Source organism: Anomaloglossus baeobatrachus, chromosome 2 (assembly GCF_048569485.1).
Source record: "Anomaloglossus baeobatrachus isolate aAnoBae1 chromosome 2, aAnoBae1.hap1, whole genome shotgun sequence".
NCBI classification, from domain to species: Eukaryota; Metazoa; Chordata; class Amphibia; order Anura; family Aromobatidae; genus Anomaloglossus; species Anomaloglossus baeobatrachus.
Window position 1 is genome coordinate 8,345,554 of NC_134354.1, and position 27,924 is coordinate 8,373,477.

The 27,924-nt window shown below is 55.5% G+C and overlaps 2 protein-coding genes across 4 annotated transcripts in view; one reads left to right on the forward strand and one right to left on the reverse strand.

The window, feature by feature from the left end:
- Positions 1 to 22,354, forward strand: part of PLA1A (phospholipase A1 member A) — a 62,816-nt gene extending 40,462 nt beyond the window's left edge. The window contains exons 7-11 of the mRNA XM_075334842.1: positions 4,723 to 4,890; positions 5,462 to 5,623; positions 7,396 to 7,507; positions 11,890 to 12,051; positions 21,612 to 22,354. Coding sequence (XP_075190957.1) covers positions 4,723 to 4,890; positions 5,462 to 5,623; positions 7,396 to 7,507; positions 11,890 to 12,051; positions 21,612 to 21,708 — 701 coding nt within the window. The 3' untranslated portion in view covers positions 21,709 to 22,354. The remainder of the gene's footprint in view (positions 1 to 4,722; positions 4,891 to 5,461; positions 5,624 to 7,395; positions 7,508 to 11,889; positions 12,052 to 21,611) is intronic.
- A 2,770-nt stretch (positions 22,355 to 25,124) lies between these two features.
- The window catches only part of POPDC2 (popeye domain cAMP effector 2), an 84,367-nt gene continuing 81,567 nt past the window's right edge, over positions 25,125 to 27,924 (reverse strand). For 2 of the 3 annotated variants that reach the window (XM_075334843.1, XM_075334845.1), the window contains exon 5: positions 25,497 to 25,587. Coding sequence is in view for 1 of the 3 variants with exons in the window: in XM_075334844.1 (XP_075190959.1) it covers positions 25,502 to 25,587 (86 nt within the window). In the remaining 2 variants the exon portion in view is untranslated. Of the gene's footprint in view, positions 25,588 to 27,924 lie in introns of all 3 variants that reach the window. The other variant, XM_075334844.1, reaches the window with a different exon arrangement.

Genomic DNA, 27,924 nt, shown 5'->3' on the forward strand with positions numbered 1-27,924 from the left:
GAGCTCCCTGTATACAGAGATACATGATAAGATCCTGTCTGCAGCCACCACTAGGGGGAGCTCCCTGTATACAGAGATACATGATAAGATCCTGTCTGCAGCCACCACTAGGGGGAGCTCCCTGTGTACAGAGATACATGATAAGATCCTGTCTGCAGCCTCCACTAGGGGGAGCTCCCTGTATACAGAGATACATGATAAGATCCTGTCTGCAGTCACCACTAGGGGGAGCTCCCTGTATACAGAGATACATGATAAGATCCTGTCTGCAGCCACCACTAGGGGGAGCTCCTGTGTATTCCATTTCTATTAGATCTTATATTTGCTCTACTGAGATCCCTCGAGGGCTGTCAGAATGTTATTGTTGAACCTTGTGTCTAGTCTATAGCAGAGGTCTCAAACACGTGGCCCCTCAAGCTGCTTCTTGTGGCCCGCAGGCACAACCATTCCAATGACAGCCGCCAGCCAATCAGAAGTCCCATACATCATACGCGTCAGCTGCTTGCCTCTGATTGGCTGGCAGCTGCCAAGGAATATTTATGCAGAGAGCTTGACTCTGCGCAGCAGCGGCAAAACATTAATCTGAATGTCAGAAGAATCACTGACAGTGGCCGCGATTGTTACCAGGTCCACGTGTCTACGGGCCACAAGAAGCAGAGAAGAGGATGCCGAGGGAACCGGAGACAGGTGAGAAGAATGTGTGTGTTTGAAGAATAGCACAATAGGGGAACAGAATAGAACACTGCTATAAAAAGAGGACCAGTACAGGGGCCATTACAACAAGAAGAGAAGAAGAGGACCTGCATGAGCACATTAGTACAGGATAGGCACATTACTACAAGATGGGGACAAGGATGGGCACATTACTACAAGATGGGGACAAGGATGGGCACATTACTACAGGATGGGGACAAGGATGGGCACATTACTACAAGATGGGGACAAGGATGGGCACATTACTACAAGATGGGGACAAGGATGGGCACATTACTACAGGATGGGGACAAGGATGGGCACATTACTACAAGATGGGGACAAGGATGGGCACATTACTACAGGATGGGGACAAGGATAGGCACATTACTACAAGATGGGGACAAGGATGGGCACATTACTACAGGATGGGGACAAGGATGGGCACATTACTACAGGATGGGGACAAGGATGGGCACATTACTACAAGATGGGGACAAGGATGAGCACATTACTACAGGATGGGGACAAAAATGGGCACATTACTACAGGATGGGGACAAGGATGGGCACATTACTACAGGATGGGGACAAGGATGGAACATTACTACAAGATGGGGACAAGGATGAGCACATTACTACAGGATGGGGACAAGGATGAGCACATTACTACAGGATGGGGACAAGGATGGGCACATTACTATAGGATGGAGACAAGGATGGGCACATTACTATAGGATGGAGACAAGGATGGGCACATTACTACAGGATGGGGACAAGGATGGGCACATTAGTACAAGATGGGGACAAGGATGGGCACATTACTACAGGATGGGGACAAGGATGGCCACATTACTGCAGGATGGGGACAAGGATGGGCACATTACTACAGGATGGGGACAAGGATGGACACAATACTACAGGATGGGGACAAGGATGGACACATTACTACAGGATGGGGACAAGGATGGACACAATACTACAGGATGGGGACCAGGATGGGGCACATTACTACAGGATGGGGACCAGGATGGGCACATTACTATAGGATGGGGACCAGGATGGGCACACTACTACAGGATGGGGACAAGGATGGACACAATACTACAGGATGGGGACCAAAATGGGGCACATTACTATAGGATGGGGATCAGGATGGGGCACATTACTATAGGATGGGGATCAGGATGGGGCACATTACTATAGGATGGGGATCAGGATGGGGCACATTACTATAGGATGGGGATCAGGATGGGGCACATTACTATAGGATGGGGATCAGGATGGGGCACATTACTATAGGATGGGGATCAGGATGGGGCACATTACTATAGGATGGGGATCAGGATGGGGCACATTACTATAGGATGGGGATCAGGATGGGGATCAGGATGGGGCACATTACTATAGGATGGGGATCAGGATGGGGCACATTACTATAGGATGGGGATCAGGATGGGGCACATTACTATAGGATGGGGACCAGGATGGGGCACATTACTATAGGATGGGGATCAGGATGGGGCACATTACTATAGGATGGGGATCAGGATGGGGCACATTACTATAGGATGGGGACCAGGATGGGGCACATTACTATAGGATGGGGATCAGGATGGGGCACATTACTATAGGATGGGGATCAGGATGGGGCACATTACTATAGGATGGGGATCAGGATGGGGCACAGTACTACAGATTGGGGACCAGGATGGGGCACATTACTACAGAATGGGGACCAGGATGGGGCACATTACTACAGAATGGGGCACATTACTATAGGATGGGGACCAGGATGGGGCACATTACTATAGGATGGGGACCAGGATGGGGCACATTACTACAGAATGGGGATCAGGATGGGGCACATTACTACAGGATGGGGATCAGGATGGGGCACATTACTATAGGATGGGGATCAGGATGGGGCACATTACTATAGGATGGGGATCAGGATGGGGCACATTACTACAGGATGAGGACAAGGATGGGGCACATTACTACAGAATGGGGACAAGGATGAGGACATTGCTACAGGATGGGGCACATTACTATAGGATGGGGACCAGGATGGGGCACATTACTATAGGATGGGGATCAGGATGGGGCACATTACTACAGGATGGGGACAAGGATGGGCACATTACTACAGAATGGGGACAAGGATGAGGACATTGCTACAGGATGGGGCACATTACTATAGGATGGGGATCAGGATGGGGCACAGTACTACAGATTGGGGACCAGGATGAGGCACATTACTACAGGATGGCGCACATTACTATAGGATGGGGATCAGGATGGGGCACAGTACTACAGATTGGGGACCAGGATGGGGCACATTACTATAGGATGGGGATCAGGATGGGGCACATTACTATAGGATGGGGATCAGGATGGGGCACAGTACTACAGATTGGGGACCAGGATGGGGCACATTACTATAGGATGGGGATCAGGATGGGGCACATTACTATAGGATGGGGATCAGGATGGGGCACAGTACTACAGATTGGGGACCAGGATGGGGCACATTACTATAGGATGGGGATCAGGATGGGGCACATTACTATAGGATGGAGCACATTACTATAGGATGGGGATCAGGATGGGGCACATTACTATAGGATGGGGATCAGGATGGGGCACAGTACTACAGATTGGGGACCAGGATGGGGCACATTACTATAGGATGGGGATCAGGATGGGGCACATTACTATAGGATGGGGATCAGGATGGGGCACATTACTATAGGATGGGGATCAGGATGGGGCACAGTACTACAGATTGGGGACCAGGATGGGGCACATTACTATAGGATGGGGAGTCAGGATGGGGCACATTACTATAGGATGGGGATCAGGATGGGGCACATTACTATAGGATGGGGATCAGGATGGGGCACATTACTATAGGATGGGGATCAGGATGGGGCACATTACTATAGGATGGGGATCAGGATGGGGCACATTACTATAGGATGGGGATCAGGATGGGGCACATTACTACAGGATGGGGACAAGGATGGGCACAGTACTACAGATTGGGGACCAGGATGGGGCACATTACTACAGAATGGGGCACATTACTATAGGATGGGGACCAGGATGGGGCACATTACTATAGGATGGGGACCAGGATGGGGCACATTACTATAGGATGGGGACCAGGATGGGGCACATTACTCTAGGATGGGGATCAGGATGGGGCACATTACTATAGGATGGGGATCAGGATGGGGCACATTACTATAGGATGGGGATCAGGATGGGGCACATTACTATAGGATGGGGACCAGGATGGGGCACATTACTATAGGATGGGGATCAGGATGGGGCACATTACTATAGGATGGGGATCAGGATGGGGCACATTACTATAGGATGGGGATCAGGATGGGGCACATTACTATAGGATGGGGATCAGGATGGGGCACATTACTATAGGATGGGGATCAGGATGGGGCACATTACTATAGGATGGGGATCAGGATGGGGCACATTACTATAGCATGGGGACCAGGATGGGGCACATTACTATAGGATGGGGATCAGGATGGGGCATATTACTATAGGATGGGGATCAGGATGGGGCACATTACTATAGCATGGGGACCAGGATGGGGCACATTACTATAGGATGGGGATCAGGATGGGGCACATTACTATAGGATGGGGATCAGGATGGGGCACATTACTACAGGATGGGGATCAGGATGGGGCACATTACTGAAAGATGTTGCTGAAAGTTATTATACAGGATGGTATTAATTGTAAAACTGTTACTAACAAAAAGGGGATAAAATGTAAAAAACAAATCAAAAATATAAAAACGTCACTTTGTCCTGCAATCAATGCGGCCCCCCAAATTATTTTTTTAATATGTGCAGCCCATACACCCAGCCGAGTTTGAGACCCCTGGGCTACATAGACCCACATGCACACAGCTGCACAGAGTATTTCAGCACGTTATTGTGTATAGGGATTACTTTGCTGTTATGATTTTCCATTAACCCTTTCTTCTTCGCAGCGTACGGATACCTGATCTGTGATCACATGAGATCGGTCCTGATATTCAGCAATGTGTTGCGGGGGATCTGCTCGTTCGTTGGATTCCCGTGCTCAGATTACCAGTCGTTCCGGGAGGGTCTCTGCGCGGATTGTCAGACGTTTCGGAGCTCCTCCTGCCCTTACATAGGTATCACCCCCATCATTGTACCCCAGATCTGCTGACTTTCCCTGATAGGGGCTGGACAATGTGGTATTACACGCTGTCCATGCAGTATATGGGGGTCTCTTCTCTAGGGGGTCTTCTGTTTAGCTGTATGGGAAGGGCTCAGCAGTCAGCGGCGCCCCCTGCTGGGAGTCCTCTGTGTATTGTTTTATTTTTCTTTTTTCATTTTTCCTCCTTTCCTGATCATTTTATCTGGTATCTTCCCCCAGGCCGGTGCCCCTCCCTGCAGATGCCCCCGACAGCTGCGCCCCTCTTATAATAGACTGGGTATTAATAGATTTATTGCGGGTGATTGCAGGCTGCGCCAGGGCGGGGAGGAGAGTCTATAGGGTGTAATAGATCTGCCTATAACCTCGCACAGCTGAGGGTTTGTTACAATGTAGACAATGCTGACCTGATGGTTTGTTACAATGTGTCAGTGCAGGTGACGAGTCTCCCTCCAGGCTGTCACTTCTCAGATCATTATGATACAATGTAACGAATCCTCAGCTGTGACACAGGACGGGGTCAGGGCTGAACCTCAGTCTCTCTGCAGGAATGAAAAGTCTCCGGGTCCCTGCCGAGGTTGTGAACAGCACAGCGCCCCCCGGAGGGGAGAACGTCACCGGCACCGTCCACCGGGAAGATTCCACCGCAGACGTCCGGCAGGACCAGGTCCCGGTGTTCATGCTGACGACAAGTACAGAACCGTACTGCGGTGAGAGCCGGGACATCGACAGATAGGGGGACGGACGGGGGGTGGGGGGGACAGAGGAGAACAAATAGGGGAACGGACGGGCGAACGGACAAAGGGGGAACAGACAAAGGGTGAACAGACAAAGGGGAACAGACAAAGGGGGAACAGACAAAGGAGGAACAGACAAAGGAGGAACAGACAAAGGGGGAACAGACAAAGGGGGAACAGACGGAGGGGGAACAAACGAGGGAACAGACAAAGGGGAACAGACAAAGGGGGAACAGACAAAGGGGGAACAAACGAGGGAACAGACAAAGGGGAACAGACAAAGGGGAACAGACAAAGGGGAACAGACAAAGGGGAACAGACAAAGGGGGAACAGACAAAGGGGGAACAAACAAAGGGGGAACAAACGAGGGAACAGACAAAGGGGAACAGACAAAGGGGAACAGACAAAGGGGAACAAACAAAGGGGGAACAAACGAGGGAACAGACAAAGGGGAACAAACGAGGGAACAGACAAAGGGGAACAAACGAGGGAACAGACAAAGGGGAACAGACAAAGGGGAACAGACAAAGGGGGAACAGACAAAGGGGGAACAGACAAAGGGGGAACAGACAAAGGGGAACAAACGAGGGAACAGACAAAGGGGAACAGACAAAGGGGAACAGACAAAGGGGAACAAACAAAGGGGGAACAAACGAGGGAACAGACAAAGGGGAACAAACGAGGGAACAGACAAAGGGGAACAAACGAGGGAACAGACAAAGGGGAACAGACAAAGGGGAACAGACAAAGGGGGAACAGACAAAGGGGGAACAGACAAAGGGGGAACAGACAAAGGGGAACAGACAAAGGGGAACAGACAAAGGGGGAACAGACAAAGGGGGAACAAACAAAGGGGGAACAAACAAAGGGGGAACAGACAAAGGGGAACAGACAAAGGGGAACAGACAAAGGGGGAACAGACAAAGGGGGAACAGACAAAGGGGAACAGACAAAGGGGAACAGATAAAGGGGAACAGACAAAGGGGGAACAGACAGAGGGGAAACTGACAGCGGAACAACCAGGAGGGAAGGACAAGGGGACGGACGGGGGAACAGATGGAGGGGAACGGACGGAGGAACGGACAGACGGGGGAACGGACGGGGGACGGACAAGGGAACAGATGGAGGAACAGACAGAGGGAAACGGACGGGGGGACGGATGCGGGAATGGACAGGGGAACGGGCATGGGGGACGGACCAGGGGACAGATGGGGGAACGGACCTGTGGGGGGAACAGATGGAGGAGAACAGGAGAGGGACAGATCGAGGAGAACGGACAGGGGAATGGATGGAGGGGACGGACGGCAGACCCACGTCCCAGTGTTCATGCTGACAACAAGTACAGAACCGTACTGCGGTGAGAGCCGGGACATCGACGGACGGTGGGACGGACAGATGGGGAACAGACAAGGGGATGGACGGGGGGACTTATGGGGGAATGGACGGACGGGGGAAGGGACAAAGTGACGGACTGGGGGAATGGATGAGGGGACAGACAGGGAAACGGACAGACAGGGGGAACAGATGGGCAAAATGGACGAGGGGACGGACGGGGGAGGATGGACGGGGGGACTGAGGGGTGAAAGGACGAGAAGATGGGTGGGGGAATGGATCGGGGGGACAACAGGTGAAGAAGGATGAGGTGGAGCGGACACTGGGACGGACAGGGGGACAGAAGGGGGGACTGGCGGGGAAGACTGGCAGCAGGGTGGACCCCGTCACCCGTCCTCTCCTCTCTTCACAGCTCATCACATTTTACTGGAGTTCAGATTGACGGACCCAAAGGAAAGCGCCATCTCCCTGGAGGTCCAAGTGATCAGCACCGACACCGACACCAGCAAAGCCAAGATCACAGTGTGAGAACTCACAGTCCTGCACCCACACCAGACATCCCACATCCACCCCCGGGGGCTTCTCTGCCCCCCGTCCTCCATCTACATCCAAACACATAAAAGGCATCTGTCCCCCTAATCATAGTGTAGGAGCAGGCAGCCTGAATCCAGCGATGTGTCACTTACTGGGCTGGCTGCTGTAGTGTTATCAGGAGGAGATTATAAGAGGGATGACTGTAGTAAACCTGCTGCTACCATGAGCTCTGTGTAACCCCACCCCCAGCAGTGATTGGCAGCTTTCTGCCTATGCACAGTTTAAATAGTAAGGTGTCAATCACTGGAGTGGGCGGGGTTATTCAGAGCTCAGTATTCAGAGAAATGCGAGATAGCAGAGAAAACTACAGCAGGCAGCCTTCACGCTCCGGCAAAGGATTGGCCGGCACACGGCGCAACACAGGGATGGAGAAGGGTAGGAAGGCTCAGAAGATAGAGAGAGGAGACGGACACTAACCTGTGTCTGCACCCTGAGCTCCATAACGTCCTTATCCCTCCAGAAAACCTGTCCAGGAGGACGATCATGGGTCCAGGAGGACGATCATGGGTCCAGGAGGACGCTCATGGGTCCAGGAGGACGATCATGGGTCCAGGAGGACGATCATGGGTCCAGGAGGACGCTCATGGGTCCAGGAGGACGATCATGGGTCCAGGAGGACGATCATGGGTCCAGGAGGACGATCATGGGTCCAGGAGGACGATCATGGGTCCAGGAGGACGCTCATGGGTCCAGGAGGACGATCATGGGTCCAGGAGGACGATCATGGGTCCAGGAGGACGATCATGGGTCCAGGAGGACGCTCATGGGTCCAGGAGGATGATCATGGGTCCAAGAGGACGATCATAGGTCCAGGAGGACGACCATAGGTCCAGGAGGACGATCATGGGTCCAGGAGGACGATCATGGGTCCAGGAGGACGCTCATGGGTCCAGGAGGATGATCATGGGTCCAGGAGGACGCTCATGGGTCCAGGAGGACGATCATGGGTCCAGGAGGACGATCATGGGTCCAGGAGGACGATCATGGGTCCAGGAGGACGCTCATGGGTCCAGGAGGATGATCATGGGTCCAGGAGGACGCTCATGGGTCCAGGAGGACGATCATGGGTCCAGGAGGACGATCATGGGTCCAGGAGGACTATCATGGGTCCAGGAGGACGATCATGGGTCCAGGAGGACGATCATGGGTCCAGGAGGACGATCATGGGTCCAGGAGGACTATCATGGGTCCAGGAGGACGCTCATGGGTCCAGGAGGACGCTCATGGGTCCAGGAGGACGCTCATGGGTCCAGGAGGACGAGCATGGGTCCAGGAGGACGATCATGGGTCCAGGAGGACGAGCATGGGTCCAGGAGGACGATCATGGGTCCAGGAGGACGATCATGGGTCCAGGAGGATGATCATGGGTCCAGGAGGACTATAATGGGTCCAGGAGGACGCTCATGGGTCCAGGAGGACGATCATGGGTCCAGGAGGACGATCATGGGTCCAGGAGGACGATCATGGGTCCAGGAGGACGATCATGGGTCCAGGAGGACGCTCATGGGTCCAGGAGGACTATCATGGGTCCAGGAGGACGATCATGGGTCCAGGAGGACGATCATGGGTCCAGGAATATGATCATGGGTCCAGGAGGACGATCATGGGTCCAGGAGGACGATCATGGGTCCAAGAGGATGATCATGGGTCCAGGAGGGCTATAATGGGTCCAGGAGGACGCTCATGGGTCCAGGAGGACGATCATGGGTCCAGGAGGACGATCATGGGTCCAGGAGGACGATCATGGGTCCAGGAGGACTATCATGGGTCCAGGAGGACGATCATGGGTCCAGGAGGACGATCATGGGTCCAGGAGGACGATCATGGGTCCAGGAGGACTATCATGGGTCCAGGAGGACGATCATGGGTCCAGGAGGACGATCATGGGTCCAGGAGGACTATCATGGGTCCAGGAGGACGATCATGGGTCCAGGAGGACTATCATGGGTCCAGGAGGACTATCATGGGTCCAGGAGGACGCTCATGGGTCCAGGAGGACTATCATGGGTCCAGGAGGACGCTCATGGGTCCAGGAGGACGATCATGGGTCCAGGAGGACGATCATGGGTCCAGGAGGACGATCATGGGTCCAGGCTGAGTCTGGGAGTGAGCTGAGACCAGCAGACCTGCGATATGCTGCAGCTGACGCACAACCTGCATCCGCAGATCCATCACCTCCTGCGACGGAAGCAACACAGAGGTTACAACGGGGATGGAGGAGGGTAGGAAGGTCCGTACGGCAGGTAGGGGGGAGACGGGTCACCTCCTGACACCAGCCTGTGTCTGAAGCCTGAGCTCCCTAATGTGGGCTCCTACCCCCGCCGCCATCATGTGCCTAGCTGTCCCTACACTCACCCTGGCAGCACTAGGCTACACCACTACAGAAATAAAACACAGGGGAAGGAAGACAAAAGAGGACACACAACAACGTCCACAGCTGCAGCCAAGCCCCAGGGCTGCAAGCAGCAGGACTCCATTGGAGCATTTGGAGATTTCTGCACCAAATTTGCATCTCCTGGCAAAAAAAACTGTCTCTTATACCCTTAACAAGTCTTTGGTGCGAGCAGGCGGCTTGCACTCTTCTGGGGAATCTTTGTGGTTGTTGCACTTCCTCTCCCTGAATCGTCTGGAGATAAGTTCTTCATACACTTTTCTCCTGTTTGTTATTCCTGTGTCTTCTTTAGTGCTTAGTGGGTTGACTTAGCGCTCATCCCATCCGCTCCTTACCTAGGGTCTACTTCAGGATCAGCCAAGGTCAGGTATCCGGTTCGGTGCATAGGTGTGGAACGTATCCAGCCAGAGCCCAGCGGTAGGCTTGGTCAGGGGTCACCATCTCCCCCTTCCTTAGACACAGGGTTTCCCTTTTACTGTTCGCTATACTCTGCAAGTCTAGACAAATGTTTTCATAAGTGGTCAGGTCTGGAGAGAAAACCAAGAAATCATGAAGATACACAACCACTCAAGAGTAGAGGAGATCTCTGAAGATATCAATCATGAATTCGTGAAAATCAGCTGGGGCATTACTGACCCACATGGCATTACCCGATATTCGTAGTGACCGTCCCGGGTGGTGACAACGGTCTTCCATTCGTCTCCTTGATCAATCGGATTGAGTCGTAGATCAAGCTTGGTGAAGATCTTAGCCCCTCTTAGACGGTCAAACAATTCCGGGATTAGAGGCAATGTATATTTGTTCTGGAGACCCCTATAATCAATGCAAGGACGGAGAGTTCCATCTTTTTTCTTCACAATGAAGCGGTCGCCCCTGCCGGAGAGGAGGGTTGTTGAATGACCTCTCTGGACAGATTCTCTTTGGTGTAATCAGACATGGCTTGGGACTCTACCAGAGATCGGGTATAGATACGGCCTCGGGGAGGCGAGGAACCGGAAATAAGTCAGTGGGACAATGATGCGGCCTGTGTGGAGGCAACATCCCCACCTCCTTCTTGTCTAAGACATCAGCGTATGACCAGTAAAGGCAAGCCCGGGAAACTACATGGGGTCACAGGAAGCCGGACTGGTCCTACTGAGTGGAGACACCCTTCACGACAAGCCGGACCCCAACGGAGAACCTCCCTGGATCTCCAGGCCAGAACGGGTGAGTGGGTCCAGAGCCAAGACGGTTCCAGGAGGAGAGGGTGAGATGGGTGTGAAAGCACCAGAAGGAGAACTTCTCTGTACATAAAATTCTTACCCCTGGTTCCCCCTTCCCAGTAGCAAAGTATCGGATCACTGGGCCCTTCCATCGACGGACGACACCATCAGAGGATTTTGGAGAATAAGCGCTGCTTGATGGGGCCCCCCCGCCTGAGTGAGAGCCACTGAAAGAGGCCCCCTTGCCTGAGTGAGCTCTGCTGAAAGGGGCCTCGCCCACCCACATGATAAGCCACACCCACTTGTCAGTTTACAGAGCCCAGAAGCGATGGAGAATCTAATGTGACATCACAGGAAGCCGGAGATTCTCAGCTGGAGATCAGTGACCAGAGCAGCTCAGGTCGCAGCTGGATTCAGGACAGAATGATCTATAGCGGCCTGTTTATCTGTGGCTGTTATATCACATGTAAAGGAAATGGCAACCGCTTTATTATCAGTGTGGGGGAGGGGCTACACTATAGGGGAGGGGCTGCACTATGGGGGAGGGGCTGAACTATGGGGGAGGGGCTGCACTATAGGGGAGGGGCTGCACTATGGGGGAGGGGCTGCACTATGGGGGAGGGGCTGGACTATGGGGGATGAGGCTGCACTATGGGGGAGGGGCTGCACTTTTCATAGAAAACTACTAATTTTTCCAATAACCTTTCCTTCCGTTAAGGCCTAGTCACTCCCTGGAGGGCCGGGGTCTGGCTGCCCACGGGACGCCCCTCTGCCAGGTGGACAAGATCGTGGTGCGGCCCAGCAGCTCCTTTATGTCACTGCGAAGAAAGAAGGAGTTCAGCGGAACGTTGTGCCTGGCGGAGCTGCCCGTGACCAGCAGGTACGACCCCCTATTACATATATCCCAGTCCTGGGGTGTCCTATTGTCCGGCTATATATATATATATATATATATATATATATATATATATATATATATATATATACTGCTCGGTACAGAAACGGCAGCACCAAGAAGAAGAAAAGTAGGATGTTGCAGATCACCGGACGGAGGTGTCACTGATCTGCGTGGTGCAGAAATCCCGGCACTTCCTGCCTCGGCTGCAATCACTGAGGTTATTAATGGTCGTCTGAGGACGGTTCTGCTGAGAAATGTACAAATCATCAAGATCCACTGTCGGCAGCTCCTGTGTAGTCATTGACCAATGACATCTCACATGTGCTTGATGGAGGCAAGTCCGGAGACGATGGAAGAACAGGAGAAAAGTCTGAAGGCGCTGCAGCCACGGGAGACAAGTCTGGAGAAGATGAACCCACGGGAGTCAAGTACAGGGACACTGCAGCCATGTGAGATAAGTCTGGAGATGCTGCAGCCAGGAGAGACGAGTCCAGAGATGCTGCAGCCAGGGGAGACAAATCTAGAGACACCTCAGCCATAGGAGACAAGACCAGAGACGCTGCAGCCATGGGAGACAAGACCAGAGATGCTGCAGCCATGGCAGACAAGTCTGGAGATGCTGCAGCCATGGGAGACAAGTCTGGAGATGCTGCAGCCATGGGAGACAAGACCAGAGATGCTGCAGCCATGGCAGACAAGTCTGGAGATGCTGCAGCCATGGGAGACAAGTCTGGAGATGCTGCAGCCATGGGAGACAAGACCAGAGATGCTGCAGCCAGGGGAGACAAATCTAGAGACACCTCAGCCATAGGAGACAAGACCAGAGACGCTGCAGCCATGGGAGACAAGACCAAAGACGCTGCAGCCATGGGAGACAAGACCAGAGACGCTGCAGCCATGGGAGACAAGTCTGGAGATGCTGCAGCCATGGGAGACAAGTCTGGAGATGCTGCAGCCATGGGAGACAAGACCAGAGACCCTGCAGCCATTAGAGACAAGTCAGAGATGCTGCAACCATGGGAGACAAGACCAGAGATGCTCCAGCCATGGGAGACAAGACCAATGACTTTGCAACTATGGGAGACAAGTCCAAAAATGCTGCAGCCATGGGAGACAAGTCCAGAGATGTGCAGCCATGGAAGACAAATCCAGAAACGCTATAACCATGGGACAAAAGTCCGGAAAAGCTGCAGGCACGGGAGACAAGTCCAGAGATGTGCAGCCATGGGAGACTAGTCCAGAGATGTGCAGCCATGGGAGACAAGTCCAGAGATGTGCAGCCATGGGAGACAAGTCCAGAAACGCTATAACCATGGGAGAAAAGTCCGGAAAAGCTGCAGGCACGGGAGACAAGTCCAGAGACACTTCAGCCAAGGAGATAAGTTCAGAGACGCTGCAGCAACGGGAGACATGTCTGGAGATGCTGCAGCCACAGGAGAAAGATTTGGCTACGCATAGTAAGACAAGGAACATGCGAGTTGTAAATGTTGTGTTGAGAAATGGCTCCTGGACACTGAAGAAATGGCGGCTCCACTGGGTCCACCAGCATATCAATGTAACCCTGAAAAGATAGTGACCTGGAATGAGAACTAAAGACGTCCAGCTATAACATGTTCCTCACACTACTTTGAGCAGCCGGCATGGCATAAACATGCTCTTGTGGCTGCAGCATCTCCAGACTCGTCTCCTGTGGCTGCAGCATCTCCGTACATGTTTTCCGTGGCTGCAGGGTCTCCGGACTTGTCTCCCATAGGTATAGTCTCTATGGACTTGTCCCGCATGACTGCACCATCTCTGGACTTGTATGCCATGGTTGCAGCATCTCCAGACTTGTCTCCCATGCCTTCAGCAAATATGGACTTGTCTCCTATGGCTGCAGTGTCTATGTACTTTTCTCTCATGGCTGCAGCATCTCCGTACTTGCCTCACATGGCTGCAGCATCTCCAGACTTGTCTCCCATTGCTGCAGCATCTCCAGACTTGTCTCCCATGGCTGCAGCATCTCCAGACTTGTCTCCCATGGCTGCAGCATCTCCAGACTTGTCTCCCATTGCTGCAGCATCTCCGTACTTGCCTCACATAGCTGCAGCATCTCCAGACTTGTCTCCCATGGCTGCAGCATCTCCGTACTTGTCTCCCATGGCTGCAGCATCTCCGTACTTGCCTGACATGGCTGCAGCATCTCCAGACTTGTCTCCCATGGCTGCAGCATCTCCGTACTTGCCTCACATGGCTGCAGCATCTCCAGACTTGTCTCCCATGGCTGCAGCATCTCCAGACTTGTCTCCCATGGCTGCAGTATCTCCGTACTTGTCTCCCATGGCTGCAGTATCTCCGTACTTGTCTTCCATGGCTGCAGTATCTCCGTACTTGTCTCCCATGGCTGCAGCATCTCTGTACTTGTCTCCCATGGCTGCAGCATCTCCGTACTTGTCTCCCATTGCTGCAGCATCTCCGTACTTGTCTCCCATGGCTGCAGCATCTCTGTACTTGTCTCCCATGGCTGCAGCATCTCCGTACTTGCCTCACATGGCTGCAGCATCTCCGTACTTGTCTCCCATTGCTGCAGCATCTCCGTACTTGTCTCCCATTGCTGCAGCATCTCCAGACTTGTCTCCCATGGCTGCAGCATCTCCGTACTTGCCTCACATGGCTGCAGCATCTCCAGACTTGTCTCCCATTGCTGCAGCATCTCCAGACTTGTCTCCCATGGCTGCAGCATATCCAGACTTGTCTCCCATGGCTGCAGCATCTCCGTACTTGCCTCACATGGCTGCAGCATCTCCAGACTTGTCTCCCATTGCTGCAGCATCTCCGTACTTGCCTCCCATGGCTGCAGCATCTCCAGACTTGTCTCCCATAGCTGCAGCATCTCCAGACTTGTCTCCCATGGCTGCAGCATCTCTGTACTTGTCTCCCATGGCTGCAGCATCTCCGTACTTGTCTCCCATGGCTGCAGCATCTCCGTACTTGTCTCCCATGGCTGCAGCATCTCCGTACTTGTCTCCCATGGCTGCAGCATCTCCGTACTTGTCTCCCATGGCTGCAGCATCTCCGTACTTGTCTCCCATGGCTGCAGCATCTCCGTACTTGTCTCCCATGGCTGCAGCATCTCCGTACTTGTCTCCCATGGCTGCAGCATCTCCGTACTTGTCTCCCATGGCTGCAGTATCTCCGTACTTGTCTCCCATGGCTGCAGCATCTCCGTACTTGTCTCCCATGGCTGCAGCATCTCTGTACTTGTCTTCCATGGCTGCAGTATCTCCGTACTTGTCTCCCATGGCTGCAGTATCTCCGTACTTGTCTCCCATGGCTGCAGTATCTCCGTACTTGTCTCCCATGGCTGCAGTATCTCCGTACTTGTCTCCCATGGCTGCAGTATCTCCGTACTTGTCTCCCATGGCTGCAGTATCTCCGTACTTGTCTTCCATGGCTGCAGTATCTCCGTACTTGTCTCCCATGGCTGCAGCATCTCTGTACTTGTCTTCCATGGCTGCAGTATCTCCGTACTTGTCTCCCATGGCTGCAGTATCTCCGTACTTGTCTCCCATGGCTGCAGCATCTCTGTACTTGTCTTCCATGGCTGCAGTATCTCCGTACTTGTCTCCCATGGCTGCAGTATCTCCGTACTTGTCTCCCATGGCTGCAGCATCTCTGTACTTGTCTTCCATGGCTGCAGCATCTCTGTACTTGTCTCCCATGGCTGCAGCATCTCCAGACTTGTCTCCCATGGCTGCAGCGCCTCCAGACTTGACTCCCATGGCTGCGCTGTCTCTGGACTTGCCTCCATCAAGCACATCGGGGACATCATTCATCGTGATAACAAAGGAGCTGCCAGCAGAGGATCTTGATCATTTGTACATTTAGCAGAACCTTCCATAGACAACCATTAATGACCTCAGAGACCGCAGCCGAGGCTGGAGGTGCCGGGATTTCTGCACGAAGCTCAGACTTCGGACTGGACACATCTGGAGGCTCCCGGGCTTTCTCTTCCTGGTGTTGGGGAGTGTATATACTGTATATCTGCTGGATTGTTACTAATGTATCCGGCTCTTGAACAGGAGAAGGATCCTAACAGCAGGAAACTCATGACTTAAAGGGGTCCCCGGCGAGCAGAGCTCCTGGCCACAGTATCACATTTTCCAGCCGGGGTCTCACTAACACTCACCATCCCTATCTAGTGTGGTATAAATAACCTTTTCTGTTTCCATTCTTAAAGGGGGTCTTTACCACATTGACATTAATGACTTGTCTTCTTGGCAGTTCCGTAATATCAGATCAGTGGAGGTCTCCCCCCCAGCAGCCCCCACTGATCAGCTGTGATCAGCTCCGGGTACTGCAGATATACACAGGAGCAGCGTAGCTCTGTACATTGTTCAGTGCCTGGTGCTGACACCTGCGGCTCCTGCTGACTTCCATAGGATCTGAGCTGCAGAACAACTGTGTGTGCCACCTCACAGCATGCACAGCAGCCACCTCACAGCGTGCACAGCAGCCACCTCACAGCATGCACAGCAGCCACCTCACAGCGTGCACAGCAGCCACCTCACAGCGTGCACAGCAGCCACCTCACAGCGTGCACAGCAGCCACCTCACAGCGTGCACAGCAGCCACCTCACAGCGTGCACAGCAGCCACCTCACAGCGTGCACAGCAGCCACCTCACAGCCTGCAGAGCAGCCGCCTCACAGCGTGCACAGCAGCCACCTCACAGCGTGCACAGCAGCCACCTCACTGCGTGCAGAGCAGCCACCTCAGCCTGCAGAGCAGCCACCTCACAGCCTGCAGAGCAGCCACCTCACAGCGTGCACAGCAGCCACCTCACAGCGTGCACAGCAGCCACCTCACAGCGTGCACAGCAGCCACCTCACAGCCTGCAGAGCAGCCGCCTCACAGCCTGCAGAGCAGCCGCCTCACAGCCTACACAGCAGCCACCTCACAGCGTGCACAGCAGCCACCTCACAGCGTGCACAGCAGCCACCTCACAGCCTGCAGAGCAGCCACCTCACAGCCTGCAGAGCAGCCGCCTCACAGCGTGCACAGCAGCCACCTCACAGCATGCACAGCAGCCACCTTACAGCGTGCACAGCAGCCACCTCACAGCGTGCACAGCAGCCACCTCACAGCCTGCAGAGCAGCCACCTCACAGCCCAGCCACCTCACAGCGTGCACAGCAGCCACCTCACAGCGTGCAGAGCAGCCACCTCACAGCCTGCAGAGCAGCCACCTCACAGCCTGCACAGCAGCCACCTCACAGCCTGCAGAGCAGCCACCTCACAGCGTGCACAGCAGCCACCTCACAGCGTGCACAGCAGCCACCTCACAGCGTGCACAGCAGCCACCTCACAGCCTGCAGAGCAGCCACCTCACAGTGTGCACAGCAGCCACCTCACAGCGTGCACAGCAGCCACCTCACAGCATGCACAGCAGCCACCTCACAGCGTGCACAGCAGCCACCTCACAGCGTGCAGAGCAGCCACCTCACAGCCTGCACAGCAGCCACCTCACAGCGTGCACAGCAGCCACCTCACAGCGTGCACAGCAGCCACCTTACAGCGTGCACAGCAGCCACCTCACAGCGTGCACAGCAGCCACCTCACAGCCTGCAGAGCAGCCACCTCACAGCCTGCACAGCAGCCACCTCACAGCGTGCACAGCAGCCACCTCACAGCCTGCAGAGCAGCCACCTCACAGCCTGCAGAGCAGCCACCTCACAGCCTGCAGAGCAGCCACCTCACAGCCTGCAGAGCAGCCACCTCACAGCGTGCACAGCAGCCACCTCACAGCGTGCACAGCAGCCACCTCACAGCCTGCAGAGCAGCCACCTCACAGTGTGCAGAGCAGCCACCTCACAGCCTGCACAGCAGCCACCTCACAGCCTGCACAGCAGCCACCTCACAGCGTGCACAGCAGCCACCTCACAGTGTGCACAGCAGCCACTTCACAGCATGCACAGCAGCCACCTCACAGCGTGCACAGCAGCCACCTCACAGCGTGCACAGCAGCCACCTCACAGCGTGCACAGCAGCCACCTCACAGCGTGCACAGCAGCCGCCTCACAGCGTGCACAGCAGCCACCTCACAGCCTGCACAGCAGCCGCCTCACAGCGTGCACAGTAGCCACCTCACAGCGTGCACAGCAGCCGCCTCACAGCCTGCACAGCAGCCACCTCACAGCGTGCTCAGCAGCCACCTCACAGCGTGCTCAGCAGCCACCTCAAATCATGCAGAGCATCCACCTTGCAGTGTGCAAAGCAGCTGCCTCACAGCCTAATGGTCCTCACAGCCCCCACACAGCATGATGTCCCCATCAGAGCCCCCCACACAGCATGATGGTCCTCACAGCCCCCCCACACAGCATGATGGTCCTCACAGCCCCCACACAGCATGATGGCCATCACAGCCCCCCCACACAGCATGATGGTCCTCACAGCCCCCCACACAGCATGATGGTCCTCACAGCACCCCACACAGCATGATGGCCATCACAGCCCCCCACACAGCATGATGGTCCTCACAGCCCCCCACACAGCATGATAGTCCTCACAGCCCCCCACACAGCATGATGGTCCTCACAGCCCCCCACACAGCATGATAGTCCTCACAGCCCCCACACAGCATGATGGCCATCACAGCCCCCCACACAGCATGATGGTCCTCACAGCCCCCCCACACAGCATGATGGTCCTCACAGCCCCCCATACAGCATGATGGTCCTCACAGCCCCCCACACAGCATGATGGTCCTCACAGCCCCCCACACAGCATGATGGTCCTCACAGCCCCCCACACAGCATGATGGCCATCACAGCCCCCCACACAGCATGATGGTCCTCACAGCCCCCCACACAGCATGATGTTCCTCACAGCCCCCCACACAGCATGATGGTCCTCACAGCCCCCCACACAGCATGATGGCCATCACAGCCACCCACACACGCATGATGGCCATCACAGCCCCCCACACAGCATGATGGCCATCACAGCCCCCACACAGCATGATGGTCCTCACAGCCCCCCACACAGCATGATGGCCATCACAGCCCCCACACAGCATGATGGTCCTCACAGCCCCCCACACAGCATGATGGTCCTCACAGCCCCCCCACACAGCATGATGGCCATCACAGCCCCCCATATAGCATGATTGTCCTCACAGCCCCCCACACAGCATGATGGTCCTCACAGCCCCCCACACAGCATGATGGCCATCACAGCCCCCCACACAGCATGATGGCCATCACAGCCCCCCACACAGCATGATGGTCCTCACAGCCCCCCACACAGCATGATGGCCATCATAGCCCCCCACACAGCATGATGGCCATCACAGCCCCCCACACAGCATGATGGTCCTCACAGCCCCCCACACAGCATGATGGCCATCACAGCCCCCCACACAGCATGATGGCCATCACAGCCCCCCACACAGCATGATGGTCCTCACAGCCCCCCACACAGCATGATGGTCCTCACAGCCCCCCACACAGCATGATGGCCATCACAGCCCCCCCATACAGCATGGTGGTCCTCACAGCCCCCCACACAGGGTGGTCCTCACAGCCCCCCACACAGCATGATGGTCCTCACAGCCCCCCACACAGCATGATGGTCCTCACAGCCCCCCACACAGCCTGATGGTCCTCACAGCCCCCCACACAGCATGATGGTCCTCACAGCCCCCCACACAGCATGATGGTCCTCACAGCCCCCCACACAGCATGATGGTCCTCACAGCCCCCCACACAGCATGATGGTCCTCACAGCCCCCCACACAGCATGATGGCCATCACAGCCTCCCACACAGCATGATGGTCCTCACAGCCCCCCTACACAGCATGATGGTCCTCACAGCCCCCCACACAGCATGATGGCCATCACAGCCTCCCACACAGCATGATGGTCCTCACAGCCCCCCACACAGCATGATGGTCCTCACAGCCCCCACACAGCATGATGGCCATCACAGCCTCCCACACAGCATGATGGTCCTCACAGCCCCCACACAGCATGACGGTCCTCACAGCCCCCACACAGCATGATGGTCCTCACAGCCCCCCACACAGCATGATGGTCCTCACAGCCCCCCACACAGCATGATGGCCATCACAGCCCCCCACACAGCATGATGGCCATCACAGCCCCCACACAGCATGATGGTCCTCACAGCCCCCCACACAGCATGATGGTCCTCACAGCCCCCACACAGCATGATGGTCCTCACAGCCCCCACACAGCATGATGGCCATCACAGCCCCCCACACAGCATGATGGCCATCACAGCCCCCCACACAGCATGATGGCCATCACAACCCCCATACAGCATGATGGTCCTCACAGCCCCCCACACAGCATGATGATCCTCACAGCCCCCCACACAGCATGATGGCCATCACAGCCTCCCACACAGCATGATGGTCCTCACAGCCCCCACACAGCATGATGGTCCTCACAGCCCCCACACAGCATGATGGTCCTCACAGCCCCACACAGCATGATGGTCCTCACAGCCTCCCACACAGCATGATGGTCCTCACAGCCCCCCACACAGCATGATGGTCCTCACAGCCCCCCACACAGCATGATGGTCCTCACAGCCCCCCACACAGCATGATGGCCATCACAGCTCCCCACACAGCATGATGGTCCTCACAGCCCCCCACACAGCATGATGGTCCTCACAGCCCCCCACACAGCATGATGGCCATCACAGCTCCCCACACAGCATGATGGTCCTCACAGCCTCCCACACAGCATGATGGTCCTCACAGCCCCCCACACAGCATGATGGCCATCACAGCTCCCCACACAGCATGATGGCCATCACAGCCTCCCACACAGCATGATGGTCCTCACAGCCCCCACACAGCATGATGGTCCTCACAGCCCCCACACAGCATGATGGTCCTCACAGCCCCCACACAGCATGATGGTCCTCACAGCCCCCCCCACACAGCATGATGGTCCTCACAGCCCCCCACACAGCATGATGGTCCTCACAGCCCCCCACACAGCATGATGGCCATCACAGCCCCCCACACAGCATGATGGCCATCACAGCCCCCACACAGCATGATGGTCCTCACAGCCCCCCACACAGCATGATGGTCCTCACAGCCCCCCACACAGCATGATGGCCATCACAGCCCCCCACACAGCATGATGGCCATCACAGCCCCCCATACAGCATGATGGTCCTCACAGCACCCCACACAGCATGATGGCCATCACAGCCCCCCACACAGCATGATGGCCATCACAGCCTCCCACACAGCATGATGGTCCTCACAGCCCCCCACACAGCATGATGGCCCTCACAGCCCCCCACACAGCATGATGGTCCTCACAGCCCCCCACACAGCATGATGGCCCTCACAGCCCCCCACACAGCATGATGGCCATCACAGCCCCCACACAGCATGATGGTCCTCACAGCCCCCCACACAGCATGATGGTCCTCACAGCCCCCATATCGGGATGATTTGTGCCTCCTGTAATATCGCGGCTCCGTCATTTATAACCTTATATCGGATTCTCTCTTCAGACAGGAGATGACGTGTCTGCCGGATGTGCTGACGTTCTCCGGTGGCGGCCAACAGATCCATAACCTAGCGGAGATCAGAGGCCACCGCTGCCAGTGAGGCCACCGCCGTCCACCTACCGCCGGGGAGGGGTCATCTGTGTATATACAGCCATAAGAGGAGACGCCGGGACCTCGGGGGCCGCACTCTGCGGGGGGACGTACGCCGCACAGGCCGGGCCTGTCAGTGAATAGCACCTAACCTGCTCACAGCTGAGGATCTGCTACAATTGGATCCAGTCTGGAGAAGCTTCCTGTGTGTGAGCCGTGACTGACTATAAACCGCGCACATCGCCGTTATGGGACATCGCCATTATGGGATATCGCCCCTCCTCTGATCGCTGTCTCCGCGCTGCAGAATTCAGATATGCTAATTAGACTGCATGGTGCATTCTGGGTGTGGCCAAAGTCACAGTCCCGCTCACTGGTGTGCCCCGCCTCTCCTACAGATGGTTGCGCTTCCCTGTCCACCAGGCGGCGCACTGCTTAGTGTGGACTGTTTTACACTGTAACAAGTGATCCCCACACTCAGGATCGTCTGCAGCGCTATCCAGTGTAACAAACCCTCAGCTGTGGACAGTGTGGGATGTGTGCAGCTTTCCAGTCCCTGGATGTAAATGGTGTTTCCATTCACTGACAGCAAGAAAGAGTGTAATCATTGGACCCTGACCCGTCACGGACACGGATAAGGGGGGAGAGAGGGGGGAGAAGAGAAAGGGAGGTGGTAAGGGGGGAGGAGGGGGAGAGAGAGAAGGGAGGGGATGGGGGCAATGGGGGTGAGGAGAGGGAAAGGGGGAGGGGGCGATGGGGAGGGGGAGAGTGGAAGTGGGGATGGGGGGAGGGGAGCGGGCGATGGGGAGGGGGAGAGGGGAGCGGGCGATGGGGAGAGGGGAGGGGACGAGGGGAAGGGGCGATGGGGAGAGGGGAGGGGTCGATGGGGAGAGGGGAGGGGGCGATGGGGAGAGGGGAGGGGGCGATGGGGAGAGGGGAGGGGGCGATGGGGGGAGGGGAAGGGGGTGATGGAGAGAGGGGAGGGGCGATGGGGAGAGGGGAGGGGACGAGGGGAAGGGGCGATGGGGAGAGGGGAGGGGACGAGGGGAAGGGGCGATGGAGAGAGGGGAGGGGCGATGGGGAGAGGGGAAGGGGGTGGAAGGGGGATGGGGAGAGGAAGGGGGAGAGAGGAGGGGAGGGGGTGGAAGAGGGGAAGAGAGGGGGTGAGAGGGGGATCGGGCTGAAAAACATTTGTGCAAAAATGTACTGAGTTTTTATAAAGTTGCAGTTGCTGCCGTGCACAGATCAGAAGCCCCAAACTGCGGCCATGACGGCGAACACGTAAAATAGACAATAGAAAGGCTGAAAAAATAAAAAAAAGGCGCAAATGCAATAATGAGCCGGGCCCTGAGTGACTGCGCCGCTGTCAGCAGAGGACGGCCGTCCTCTCACAGCTGAGGGTTTGTCACAGTTGTGTCCAGTCAGTATGGATCAGTCGCAGTCCAGGACTGGATACATTGTAGCAGATCCTCAGCTGTGTGGAGCTCTGTGTGTCGCCCCCGGGGTCTTGGGGGGTCTCCGGCCGTCCTCTCACAGCTGAGGGTTTGTCACAGTTGTGTCCAGTCAGTATGGATCAGTCGCAGTCCAGGACTGGATACATTGTAGCAGATCCTCAGCTGTGTGGAGCTCTGTGTGTCGCCCCGGGGTCTTGGGGGGTCTCCGGCCGTCCTCTCACAGCTGAGGGTTTGTCACAGTTGTGTCCAGTCAGTATGGATCAGTCGCAGTCCAGGACTGGATACATTGTAGCAGATCCTCAGCTGTGTGGAGCTCTGTGTGTTGCCCCCGGGGTCTTGGGGGGTCTCCGGCCGTCCTCTCACAGCTGAGGGTTTGTCACAGTTGTGTCCAGTCAGTATGGATCAGTCGCAGTCCAGGACTGGATACATTGTAGCAGATCCTCAGCTGTGTGGAGCTCTGTGTGTCGCCCCCGGGGTCTTGGGGGGTCTCCGGCCGTCCTCTCACAGCTGAGGGTTTGTCACAGTTGTGTCCAGTCAGTATGGATCAGTCGCAGTCCAGGACTGGATACATTGTAGCAGATCCTCAGCTGTGTGGAGCTCTGTGTGTCGCCCCCGGGGTCTTGGGGGGTCTCCGGCCGTCCTCTCACAGCTGAGGGTTTGTCACAGTTGTGTCCAGTCAGTATGGATCAGTCGCAGTCCAGGACTGGATACATTGTAGCAGATCCTCAGCTGTGTGGAGCTCTGTGTGTGTTGCCCCCGGGGTCTTGGGGGGGTCTCCGGCCGTCCTCTCACAGCTGAGGGTTTGTCACAGTTGTGTCCAGTCAGTATGGATCAGTCGCAGTCCAGGACTGGATACATTGTAGCAGATCCTCAGCTGTGTGACGCTCTGTGTGTCGCCCCCCGGGGTCTTGGGGGGTCTCCGGCCATCCTCTCACAGCTGAGGGTTTGTCACAGTTGTGTCCAGTCAGTATGGATCAGTCGCAGTCCAGGACTGGATACATTGTAGCAGATCCTCAGCTGTGTGGAGCTCTGTGTGTTGCCCCCGGGGTCTTGGGGGGTCTCCGGCCGTCCTCTCACAGCTGAGGGTTTGTCACAGTTGTGTCCAGTCAGTATGGATCAGTCGCAGTCCAGGACTGGATACATTGTAGCAGATCCTCAGCTGTGTGGAGCTCTGTGTGTCGCCCCCGGGGTCTTGGGGGGTCTCCGGCCATCCTCTCACAGCTGAGGGTTTGTCACAGTTGTGTCCAGTCAGTATGGATCAGTCGCAGTCCAGGACTGGATACATTGTAGCAGATCCTCAGCTGTGTGACGCTCTGTGTGTTGCCCCCGGGGTCTTGGGGGGTCTCCGGCCGTCCTCTCACAGCTGAGGGTTTGTCACAGTTGTGTCCAGTCAGTATGGATCAGTCGCAGTCCAGGACTGGATACATTGTAGCAGATCCTCAGCTGTGTGACGCTCTGTGTGTTGCCCCCGGGGTCTTGGGGGGTCTCCGGCCGTCCTCTCACAGCTGAGGGTTTGTCACAGTTGTGTCCAGTCAGTATGGATCAGTCGCAGTCCAGGACTGGATACATTGTAGCAGATCCTCAGCTGTGTGACGCTCTGTGTGTCGCCCCCGGGGTCTTGGGGGGTCTCCGGCCATCCTCTCACAGCTGAGGGTTTGTCACAGTTGTGTCCAGTCAGTATGGATCAGTCGCAGTCCAGGACTGGATACATTGTAGCAGATCCTCAGCTGTGTGGAGCTCTGTGTGTTGCCCCCGGGGTCTTGGGGGGTCTCCGGCCGCCGTCTCACAGCTGAGGGTTTGTCACAGTTGTGTCCAGTCAGTATGGATCAGTCTCAGTCCAGGACTGGATACATTGTAGCAGATCCTCAGCTGTGTGACGCTCTGTGTGTCGCCCCCGGGGTCTTGGGGGGTCTCCGGCCGCCGTCTCACAGCTTCCACCTTTGCTTTTTGTGGAGTTTTTATAGAAACGCAATTTGTCATTTCAATAAAGTTTATTCATACTGTGAATGTGATGTTTCCGCCAGATTGTGGGGTCTCTGTGGGGGTGACATTGCGGGTGACTGGGGGCGCTGATTGCTGGGCTGTGTGTGTCGTTACAGTGTGTCAGCCAGGGGCTCCTGTGACTGGCGGACCTGGCAGGAGGCCTCCTCCGGTGACTGGCGTCCGTCTCCACCTCCAGTCCTCACTTTTGCGCCATTGTTTCCTCTCGCTGCTTCTTGGCTCACCGCGGGGGCTGGGCCATCACAGTGGGGATAGACCCGCCCCCGCGGAGCCGTCCTCCGTCCTGTCACCATTGTGTGGGTGAACTCACACGTGTCCTGTGCTCACACCGGGGTCTGTTCATTGTCCCTACAGTTCTGGAGTTTGTGTTGGGGCCAGAGGGGCCCGTCCCTGTGACAGGAGGCGCGGGTGACCCCTCTGCAGAACACTGGAGGCTGCAAGACAGAGAAAAGAGCGCGTGATCAATGCGGGCTCCGGCTGACGGACTACTACAACCAGCATGCAGACATGAGCCCTCTGCAGCCCAAGAGCTGCTCAGACTGCACTGTGCCCCGCTATGGGGTGATTGTGGCCCCTGGACCCGTGGCCCCGTGCGGCTGCCAGATTAGTACAATGGTCTATGCCAGCTACCACTCTCCGCATGAAGGACATGCTGGGACTTATAGTGCCCCGGCCGCTGGAGAGTCGCAGGTTGCAGATCTCTGATCCAATGATGACCATAGCGATCCAGAAGTCTCTGGCCGTCTTTCCCAGGGATCACTGCGGCCTCCTGGGTCCTCGCCCGGGCCCCCCTGAGCAGTCTGCAGAGAGCAGGGGCCCCAGATCCGCAGGGGCCACAGACCGTGACTGCCCCTACGCTGCAGAGAGCGGAAACAACTCACTGGAAAAGGACAAAAAACTACATCACTGGATGCCGCTGTTTTTCAGGTCACTATAGTAAATGAAACCATATGGTATGCAATGCCTTGCAAAAGTATTCACACCCCATGAACCTTTCCACATTTTTTTCATGTTACACCTACAAACTTAAATGTACACTAAGTACAAGTGTCTGTGACTTGGAAAGGAAAGGTAAAGGAAAGCAATGTGAACATTGTGAGGTGCATTAATATTCATCCCCCTGTTGTCTGATCCCCTTAATACAATCCTGAGTGACCAGTCGCCCCCAGAAGTCACATAATCCGCACATCGCCTCCTCCTGGGTGATTTCCCCTCAGTATAACTACAGCTGTTCTGTGCAGACCTCAGAGGTTTGTGTGAGAAGATCAGGGCTCAACCAGCAGCATGAAAACCAAGGAACCCACCGGACAGGTCAGGGATTAACCAGCATCATGAAAACCAAGGAACACACCAGACAGGTCAGGGATTAACCAGCATCATGAAAACCAAGGAACCCACCAGACAGGTCAGGGATTAACCAGCATCATGAAAACCAAGGAACCCACCAGACAGGTCAGGGATTAACCAGCATCATGAAAACCAAGGAACCCACCAGACAGGTCAGGGATCAACCAGCAGCATGAAAACCAAGGAACCCACCAGACAGGTCAGGGATTAACCAGCATCATGAAAACCAAGGAACCCTCCGGACAGGTCAGGGATCAACCAGCAGCATGAAAACCAAGGAACCCACCAGACAGGTCAGGGATTAACCAGCAGCATGAAAACCAAGGAACCCACCAGACAGGTCAGGGATCAACCAGCAGCATGAAAACCAAGGAACCCACCAGACAGGTCAGGGATTAACCAGCAGCATGAAAACCAAGGAACCCACCAGACAGGTCAGGGATTAACCTGACCAAGGAACCCACCAGACAGGTCAGGGATTAACCAGCATCATGAAAACCAAGGAACCCACCGGGCAGGCCAGGGATTAACCAGCAGCATGAAAACCAAGGAACCCACCAGACAGGTCAGGGATCAACCAGCAGCATGAAAACCACAGGACGAGCAGATATCACAGCTCAGGAGGAGAATCTGTCCACAGGACGAGCAGATATCACAGCTCAGGAGGAGAATCTGTCCACAGGATGAGCAGAGATCACAGCTCAGGAGGAGAATCTGACCACAGGACGAGCAGAGATCACAGCTCAGAAGAGAATCTGTCCACAGGATGAGCAGAGATCACAGCTCAGGAGGAGAATCTGTCCACAGGACGAGCAGAGACCACAGCTCAGGAGGAGAATCTGTCCACAGGACGAGCAGAGACCACAGCTCAGGAGGAGAATCTGTCCACAGGACGAGCAGAGACCACAGCTCAGGAGGAGAATCTGTCCACAGGACGAGCAGAGACCACAGCTCAGGAGGAGAATCTGTCCACAGGACGACTATTAGTCATAGACTCCTCAATCTGCCATATGGAAGAGCAGCAAGAAGAAAGACATATAGGGGCCACAGTGAGCAGTGGAGGAGGGGGCTCTGGTCAGAGGAGCAAATGGGAGACCTGGGCTAAATGCAAAACACTGTGTGTGGCAGAGAACTAACTCTGCACATCACCCTGAGCACACCATCCCCACCGTCACTCATGGTGGTGGCTGTGGGGAGGCTTTTCTTCAGCAGGGGCCGGTCAGAGGTGATGGGAAGATGATGGAGCTAAATACAGGAGAATTCTGGAGGAAAACCTGTTTGAGGCTGCAGAAGACCTGATACTGGGGCGTAGCTTCACCTCCCAGCAGGACAACCACCCTCATCATCCTGCAGAGCCACAATGGATGGTTCAGATCAGAGCATATTCCTGTGTGTGAGCGGCCGAGTCACAGTCCAGACCCAAA